The sequence below is a fragment of the Gekko japonicus genome, unplaced genomic scaffold (genome assembly GCF_001447785.1).
Source record: "Gekko japonicus isolate JY-2015 unplaced genomic scaffold, Gekko_japonicus_V1.1 scaffold97, whole genome shotgun sequence".
NCBI classification, from domain to species: Eukaryota; Metazoa; Chordata; class Lepidosauria; order Squamata; family Gekkonidae; genus Gekko; species Gekko japonicus.
The window spans coordinates 1762952-1772987 of NW_015170278.1; the positions used below are offsets into that span (position 1 = coordinate 1762952).

A 10036-nucleotide genomic window follows, 5' to 3' on the forward strand; every position below is an offset into this window, starting at 1 on the left:
ACACCAATACCAACATGGGACGTCACATTCTGTCTTTGGCTACACAGTAAAAGACCTGCCAGCACCCTCCTCCAGGTAGGCTACTGCTCGCTAATCTCCTGTGGGTGTGAAGTACAGAGACCACGTCGAAGATAAGCAGGTTGCTTACCAGTCACTGGTGATCTTGGAGTGGTCATCTGTGCATTCACACCACCCGCCCTCCTTCCCCACTGCTATCAGCGTCTACATTTTTATTAGGGGTTGATTTGTGGTGGTTTGTAGGAACTGGCGGGATGTCCGCGCCCACCCCTCTGGGCATGTGCGGTGAGGTTCCTGCGCATGCCCGAGGGACTGGGCGCGAAAATCCGTTAAAAGAGCTTGCTACAGCACCGATCGATCCAGCGCGTGCGCACTAGATCCCATGGGTGTGAATGCACAGATGACCACTCGAAGATCACCAGTTACTGGTAAGCAACCTGCTTTTTCCCTTGCTTGAAAGCCAGTCGAGTCCAACTCTAGGGTTGCGGTGCTCATCTTCGTTTCAAAGCCGAAGAGCCAGCGCTGTCTGAAGACATTTCCGTGGTCATGTGGCCGGCATGAATGTCTGTGCTTTTTACAGCCACCCAGTGTGCAGAAATTCAACAGGTGCAGCATTCTCCACCACTGTAAAACAAGGCTCAATGTACCCAGAATGTGGCTGTTAAAGGCATAGTACCTATGTCAGGAAAACTAGCTTGGAAAGTCAGTTTCCCAAGCTCCCCCCCCCTAAGGTCATCTGCCTTTTGCCTAGCAGCTATTTGAAGGTCTCCATGGAGTTTCGAGTGAACATCAGTTTCATGTTTCTAAAGTACAAGTTGCCTTCAAGCCTAGCCTTATAGTTCTGTAGCTGAAGAAGTGAGCAGTGACTCACAAAAGCTCATATCCTGCCACCAATTTTGTTAGTCTTTAAGGTGCTACTGGACTCTTGTTCTTTTCTATTGCTACAGACAGACTAACACGGCCACCCATCTTGATTTAGCTCTGTACCAGAAATCCTACCCAGGTATAGCAGCTGTGGAAGCTATGGAATGCTTGTGACCGTTATAATATAAGGTGCTACAGAATGGAAAGAATGACCTGATCAAAGACTCTTTTGAACATTGTAATTTCCCTTCAGTGGCTGAATTTACCTTTGTAGTGAATGCTGTGGAGGGATGTCTTTTGAACGGTTATGATTTTGGAGCGAAGCCTTTCCAGGGTAGGTTTGACATTCCAGATCAATTGTTTGCGCCACTTAGAAACAGATGGTAATTTCCTCCTGTTGCTTTGGCCTCTGTGAAGTGAGAGAAGGCACAGAAAAAAAGCAGGAATTCAAGGTGGCTCATACATGTTACTACCTGTAGCAACCCATTCCACTCTAAACATTGTAGGAGGAACAGAGGTTTTTCACCCCTACTTCTCATTCCCTCTCTGTCTTTTCCTCATTATACACAGGACTCAAATACCTCAAATCAGAAGGCCAGCATGCTGCCAGAGAAAGACTCTAAAAAGCTGGGGGAGAAGGACCCCAAGGAAGACCCATCGGTCACTCTTTTCCGGGAGTATCTGAGAATCAAGACTGTCCAGCCAGAGCCTGATTATGGTATGGAGGCAGATTTCTTCCTTCATGTCAGTACTGTGAGCTGTTTGACGGGTGTCACTGCTAAGGCTGCGGGAAGTTAGCAGTCAATAAGAGCCCTGACTGCAATCAGAGGTAGTGTTTTCCCCTCCTTTGCCAGAACAAACAAAATAAACTGATTCTACTGAATTACCTGTCCTGGCCTTGATGTATTCAACGCACGTGCCATATACAGATAGGCTCACCTTATTTTAAAAGAGGGGGGGATCCAGTTGGTTCTTAAGGACTTCAGCCCTCAGGAGGAATATGTAGTGCGGGATGTAATTATAATTATCTGGGTCTTTTATTTGGTATTGGTTGCTGAAAATACAATACTGTAGTTTTGTTCACATGTCTGTCCCAGCTTGGCCTGGCATGTTTCATTGTGTATATTCATTTTCTAGCTACATACATTTTGTCTTCATGTTAAGAAACTGAAATTGTGACTCTCTACCTGATGCTTGTTATGAAGAGTGGGGAGAGAATCCTCTCATGTCATGCCTTCAGTTCTTGAGAGCCACATATAACCAAGGTGTATTAAGATCTCATTTACCCATATCAAGTAATTGGCTTCTGGGCAGTCAGTGGCCTGGTCTGAAGGAGAATGAAGTGGTGGAATCATAGAATCATAGAGTTGGAAGGGACCTCCAGGGTCATCTAGTCCAACCCCCTGCACAAGGCAGGAAATTCACAAATGCCTCCCCCTCTACACCTGTAGTGACCACTGTTCTATGCCCAGAAGATGTTTAAAAAAAAACCCTCCAGGATTGCTTCCTGACTCCAAAGTGGCAATCAGCATTTCCCTGGGCGTGTAAGAAAGGGCCACAAGAACTAAGCACTGAGGCAACCTTTCCTGCCCTCCCTCTTCTGATCTGCCTAAGTTCACAGAATCTGCATTGCTGTCAGATGGCCATCTAGCCTCTGTTTGAAAACCTCCAAAGAAGGAGAGCCCACCACTTCCCAAGGAAGCCTGTTCCACTGAGGAACTGCCCTAATTGTCAGGACGTTCTTCCTAATGTTTAGCCCAAAACTCTTCTGATTTAATTTCAACCCGTTGGTTCTGGTTCGACCTTCTGGGGCAATAGAAAACAACTCCACACCGTCCTCTAGATGGTAGCCCTTCAAGTACTTGAAGATGGTTATCATATCACCTCTCAGTCGTCTCCTCTCCAGGCTAAACATACCCAGCTCCTTCAACCTTTCCTCATAGGACTTGGTCTCCAGACCCCTCACCATCTTCGTTGCCCTCCTCTGGACACGTTCCAGCTTGTCTATATCCTTCTTAAATTGTGGCACCCCAAACTGAACACAATACTCTAGGTGAGGTCTAACCAGAGCAGAGTAAAGTGAGCAGAGTAAAGAAATCTTTGGGTGCGGTCACACAGTCTGTTTGATTGGGTTTCACTGCTGTTCCCTCCCACATTTAAATTTGCTGACTAGATCCACCTTCCGTGGCGAAGCCGGTTCACTCACGCAATGTTCGCGGTTTTTCCTGCCCCTTGGAAAATCAAGTGTTTTTCTTGTACTTGCGCTTTGAACACGCGATTTTGCCTATCTGGACAGCCATCTATCACAATGGTTGAGATTAGGGCCGTCTGACTGTTTTTCCCCACAATGAGATTCCCCCCCCCCCGCCGCCGCCACAATTTCCCCACAATGAGATTCCCCCCCCCCCCCAGGCTTCTGCAGAGCGCCTGGGCAATTCACCATTTAAACATTCAGGTGCATGGGCTGGGCGGACGAGCAAAGTCCTCTGCAAGGTGCTCCGGGCGACAATGGTGGCGGCTGCTGCTGCAGGCTTCAGAAGGGAGGGAAGGTAGAAGAGGAGGCGGAGGCGGCGCAGGGAGCACCAGGCATCGGCAGCGGTTTTGAGCGCTCTGTTTGGCAGCGGCTGCGGCGGGGGGGGGGGGGAGGGTTTCTGTGGAGTGGACCCTGCTGGGATCTCGGGGCCATTGATCTTCGCAGGGCTTTTCCTCTGCTGGGAGAGACTCAGGAAGTGCCGCTGAGTCCTCAAGCTGTCTCCTGGGCTGCCCAGGTGTGCTGGCAGGCGAGTGGACAGGCGGCGGAGAGAGGGGAAGGATTTTCAGGCGAGCGAATGGTGGAAGAGAGGGGCCGGTTGCGTCTAATCAGCCGAACCGAAGAAAAATATTCCCGATTAAATTAAATTAAAGCGGGAACAAAGCGGAATTACCTTGCCCGTGTGACCACAGCCTTTATCAGAGTAAAGAAATCTTTACCAGAGCAGAGTAAAGAAATCTAAGTGATAGCGGCTATGCGAGTGTTTTTGAATGCTCCCTCCTTTAAAAAAACTCCATGCAAGTAGAGATCTAGCACATGAGGGAGAAATGCCCAGTTTGTTCCCTGCTGTGCTAATTTCCTATTTGCGGATAGGAGAGGTAACCTGCAGTCTGAGGTGGTACAGCCTGTTCTACCAACTTATTACAGTACATTCCTTGACCAGGCTGTAGGTTGGACTTATGTGAAGGAAGTTTCTCATTTTTAAGAAACGATACTGCACAGAACAGCAGTATGGGGGGGAAGTCCTTACTCTTGTTTGGTCTAGTGGTGTTTTGTTTATGCCAACATTTGTCACCTATCTTTCCGACGGGTCTGTCAGAATAGTGACTGAATTTTCCTGGGTGGAGGGACTTTTTCTATATATGTGGGGGGTTTTGTATTATTTATTTGGTACATTTGGTACGTTTGTATCTCATTTTCTCTTAGAGGAAAAGGGAATTCTTAAAGGCAGTGTTACTCAATTTGAAAACATGCAACCCCCTCTATAATTAATAGTATTTTATTTTAAAGTCTTATAGCCTGCCTGCCTCCACCAAGCATATAAAATGGTGAGTATAAAACCATCTATACGTCAGACTTGCTTTACAGGCAAAAATGGTCAGAAAGAAAACACTAATCCAGTACCATAACTCAGAAGGCCAGGAAGAAGGCCTTGTGGCATAAGAGTGCCTTACAGAGCCTTCTGAAGGCCATCGGAGAAGGTACCCTCTGCAACTTTCCTGGGGGGGGGGCACATTCCATAGGAGGCTACGACTGAAAAGGGCTATGACCTGGGTAAGGACAGTTTCACAGTCCTGTGGATAAGAATGGCAAGCGAGGGCTTTGGGGAGCCGTGACCTATAATAGACAACGATAATAGTAATATAGAGTGATATGAGACTTCTTGCATAATTTTTCATCACTGATCCAGCTTATCTCACATACCGAGAGAACTTCTCAGTTCTTCTAACTTAGATTGTAGGATAAAATGGCTGCCATATATGGCACCCTTACAAAAGCAGTCTCTTTGTGTTTGACTGGGGTTTGATCTTATGAAAAGGATTAAGAGTCAGTTGCCCAAGACCACCAAGTGAGCATTACAGCTGAGCAGAGATTTGAATCTGGTTTTCTCTTATCCAAATCCAGCACTAATGAAGAGCATAGTCAGAGGAATGAAAGCGAGGGTATAATTGTATTAATCCTGTTAGTGTGCAATCCCATGTCTCTTGGGTTCTCTGCACTTAAGTGGGAAAGTTTTGTCCGGGCTGTACCACTTCATCCTGCAGGTGTGGCTCACATGATTGAATGTTCCTATTTACAAAAAGAAAAACCTAACACATAAATAATTAGCATTTTGTGGAGAAGGCTGGGTCTTCCCTTAGACATTTGTTTTGCTCTGTGGATGATTTTTGGGGGGCGTGGAGGAACATAGTGCTCCCCCCCATCGGTGCTATAAAAATGGTACTGCCCAGATAAAATTTTAGGACCAGATTCTCCAGCAACAAATCACATGGGTGCATAATGTTCAAAATCCCTCACTACGGTGGATACCAGAATAACTGGTAGGAAACACTTTCATCAGATGGAAACGTGCATGTTAACTGTTAAAAATGAAAGTGCACCAGAAGTTACAATTAGTGAGGTATACTTCATTATCTAGTAGGTAATCATGATCTGATTCTTAGAACATTACCCTTTGGTGTGACTAAGCAGACTTGGGTAGGGCAGGTTCCACAGTGTATTTTGTTGCCCTGAGCACGGTTCACCCATTGCTTCCTCCAGTGCTGCTGCTGGTGGAATTCATGTGGCGCCAATATAGATCCAAGAGCCTACCACCTCCTGTGCCACTTCTGGCTGTGACCCCAGACAGGTTCTCGGATGGCTGCACTAGAGAACTAGCTCAGACTTGGGCTGACAAAGTTATATAGGTATGGGTTTCCCCAGTAATACTTTGAAGCGGTTAGGAATGATAGAGCAAAACAGAAATTTCAGCCTAGGCTATGTGATTATTTCACATAGCAGGGAAGAGAATAGGTTGTGCTCTGGGAGGTCCCTAGCTCAAATGTCACTTCTGCCACAGACTAATTGGGTCGCCTTAGATAGGCCACTCTTTCAGCCCCAGCACACTTTGCCCCACAATATGGGGACAGTACTTGCCTGCATTACAGGATTGATCTGAGGATAATAGCAAGATAATGTATGAGAAGTTCTTCAAACATGTGGAAGTGCTATATAAATGCTAAGCATTATTAGGAAGGGTAATTTTACACTAGTGCCACTGTGGTATTTGAGAGTAAAAGTCAGTCATAATGTGCACCTTACTTTTCCGATCTCTGCAGATTTCCTGTAAGAAAAGCTTTTACTCAGTTAAGGATACAGCAGATACTGTCATCTGTTCTAGATGGATGTTTTCATGAAATATATTCACAATCAGATTTAATGCTGGAATTTAATTTAGATCTTTTAACTTTCTAGATGGATGTTTTCATGAAATATATTCACAATCTAATTTAATGCTGGATTTTAATTTAGATCTTTTAACATTTTGCTTTTATTATTGTTGTTTTGTAAGCTGCCTCGGGCAGGTTCCTGGAGAGGCGTAAAGTCTGTATTTTATGCAGCTTGAAGATAAGCAGCATTTTATGTTTCATTGCCTTGTCTGAGAGTAGCCTATGCAAGAGTTTCTTGACCTATAGTTGGTTGCAACACAAACTTGAACATCTATTTGCTAACAAAAAGTGAGCAGACTCATGAAAGCTCATACCCTCCCACAAATTTTGTTAGTCTTTAAGGTGCTACTGGACTCTTGCTCTTTTTTACTGCAAGGAGAATACCATGAAAGTAGCAAAATTTTGCCTTGTTTGTTTGCTTGATTCTCATGCAGAAACTGTAAATTAGATTGAGGTACATACTTGTCCATAAATATAAGATAGGTATAATTGTTAGCTTGTTCTGTTTGTTTCTTTTTGGGTGTTACAATGTAAATAATGTTACTTGCTTACAGCAGGGAAATAAGGTCCTCATTGAGGTCAGGACAGTGACATGAACACATGGACCATAATTATGTGTGGAGTTAAGTGCACTGAAGCCAATTAAAATCACTGGACTTAAGCATGCTCAGCTTAGAACCCTGGTCTAAAGCCAACATCCAGAGAGTTACTTTAAGAGTACACAAGGACTTGATTGTTTGCCATAGGAATTTTGACTTCTCCACCCCTTTGAACAGCAGACTGCCTTGCTATGTTGCCAACTAGTTTTGAAACTACACTGAATTTCAAAAGTGTGGGACACTGCTACTTGAGAAATGGATATCTAAACCCCACTAGACTCCCAGAGCCAGTTTCATGATACTGTGTATTGTCACCTAAATACTTATATACCTCATGATTGTTTTAATATTGCAGCAAATGAGTCTTCTTTAATTAAAGGATAGAAATATGATACTCGCTAGGTCAAGGAATCAGAAAAACCTGCTAGAGTCCCAGCAGATATTGGAGAAATATGCTTCACATAAGAGGCTGAGGCCTTGAACTGAGTGAACATATGAAGCTGCCTTGTATTGTCAGATGATTGGTTCATCTAGTTCAGTACTGGCTACACTAATTGTTAGTGGCTCTTCAGAGCTTCAGACAGATCTTTTTCATCACCTGCTGCCCTGAGAGCCTTTAGCTGGAGCTGCCGGGAATTGTATCTAGGAGTTTTTGCAAGCAAAGCATGTGTTCTACCACTAGTTACTAGAGAAGAGTGATTGGTTCTGTAACGGAACAAAGTTTGATTCCAGTGGCACCTTTAAGACCAACAAAGTTTAATTCCCGGTATAAGCTTTTGTGTGAATGCATGTTTCTTCACATATTCTTCAGATGTCTGAAGGTGTGCATGCACATGAAAGTTTATACCCCAACTTAAGCTTTGTTTGTCTTAAAGGTGCCACTGGAATCAAACTTTGTTCTATTGCTTCTGACCGAAATGGCTACCCACATGGTTCTATAACAAGTTATGCATGTACAAGGTTTGCAACTTTTAGTTAATCTGGGGTTTGAACTCAGGTCTCTCATAACTGTATCTGACCCTCGTTCTACTAAACCAGTCACATGCTTCAAAATGAGCAGGAAGAGAGGTGGGGCAACTCTTCTGGATTTGGTGTGATTCATCCTGTTCCTCGAAGGTTCTGATGATGTTCCCCTACCCACATACAATGTTCTGCTGCCCTTAAGCTCCTTTACTTCTCTTCATGGTATCTTGCTATTTGATGATGTTCCCCTACCCACATACAATGCTCTGCTGCCCTTAACCTCCTTTACTTCATGGTATCTTGCTACTTGCCAGAGTTGGTGAATAACATATAGTTTGTGGGGGTTGGAGAACATCATTCACACACACACAAACACACACACCCCACCCTGAACACACACATACAAGTGCCTGCATAGTCCACCCGTAGCTTTTAAAACTTTTTGGTATTGGAAGTCTGTCTGTGATCGCACCTGTGACTGCTTCCTCATGGCCTTTTGTTGTCATTTGAAAGGAAAAAATGTGTTCCAGGTGCTGTCAGGTCAGACCACCATTTTGCACATCAAGCTGTCAAAAGTGAGGAAGAGTGGAAATTGTTGGTTGTTTAGAAAATGCTTAACTCAGTGACTGGGTGCTGAGTGAAGTCCACATTCCAGGTCTTACTGCAAACAAGTAATGTCCCTCTGTTATCTTGAATTATTATTGAGTCACAAAGTCTGAAGCCTTGTTTTCATGGCAACATGTGAAAATCTGTATCCGTTGGGGACTCGAATGAGTTAAGCTGGAACACAATTTTTTTGTTGTTGTTTATACTATTGGTTGGCTCACATCCACTTTGGTCAGGCCAATGCTGAGTTGGAGTCATGTGGACTCTCATTTGCAGTAGACTCAGCGGTTAAGTTGGCAAGTTTGCTTCTTGCTAATCACTTTTGCAATATGAAGAGGGACTGTTGAAGCCAGTGGGAATGCTCTGGAGTAAGAGATTTGTAGATTGCCGCCCCAGTTAGTTCTGAATACATGAGATTGAGAGGATGTATTTTGATTGGAAAGACATTATGTGCGGGTGTGTTCACATTTCCATCTGGTGCATGGTGACCTTGGGAAAGTTCTTGATAAGGCTTCATGTGCTTATTCCCAGCCAGGAAACATTTGATCTACCTACCACTTTGTGAAGGATTCAGCTTTGGTATGAATGGGAATATGCCTGAAAACTGACTCTTCCCAGTGAGTGAACCCTGAAACTGAATCCTGACCTGCACATGACAGGGGTGCAGACACTAGGCTTACCATAGGCCGGGAGCAACCTCAGTCTTTTCACAGTATCCCTGAGATTTCAGGTGATTGTGTGAGTGCTAAGAGATGAGATGGCAGTGGGATGCTGCCAAATTGTTTTGAATCAAACTTTAACTGGCTCAATAGATTGATGTGACTTGATTTTTATAACACACCTGCACTGCATTTCACTCACCAGTGATTAAATTTTTATTCCTCGTTTGAGCAAAGCAATAGTAGTTCTGTAATACTGTAGAAGATCCCCCCCATGTAGTGCTCAAAGCTTCTTTAGCATAAAATGGGCCACTTCTTCAGCACAGAATGTTTCGCTTGTTGGGAGGGTCTGTGGCTCAGTGGAAGAGCGTCTGCTTTGCATGTAGAAGGTCCCGGATTCAATCTCCCAGCATCTTCAGTTAAAAGGACCAGGTCGTAGGTGAGGTGCAAAATTTCTACCTGAGACCCTGGAGAAGCACTGCCAGTCTGAGTAGATGTTACTGACCTTGATGGACCAAGGGTCTGATTCATGATAAGGCAGCTTCATGTGTCTGGCTGGTAATGTGAGATAGAAAATGTAAGAGAATAACATTTACTGTATGCTTTAATTAGTTTAACTTTTTTCATTCTACACCTGGAAGCAGGAAATGTAAAAGCCATGCTAAGTAAATTTGTGGGGGAAAGTCCTTGGGGAGAAAGGCTTGATCTCTGGAGGGTGCGTAGTGAGGCAATGAGTTTCTTACTAGACTGTCAATGCTCCATAATTCTAACATCTCTGAGCTGGTCAAGGATGAGATTATATGAATTGTTCTCTGTGTCCAAGAAGACAAGGGCTGTAGGAAGGCTGTGCCAGGAAACTTCAGCAGG

General features: G+C 44.4%; 1 protein-coding gene across 1 annotated transcript in view; it reads left to right on the forward strand.

Annotated features, from left to right (window-relative positions):
• Positions 1-10036, forward strand: part of ACY1 (aminoacylase 1) — a 35080-nt gene that overhangs the window by 3862 nt on the left and 21182 nt on the right. The window contains 1 exon segment of the mRNA XM_015417727.1: positions 1453-1600. Coding sequence (XP_015273213.1) covers positions 1483-1600 — 118 coding nt within the window. The 5' untranslated portion in view covers positions 1453-1482.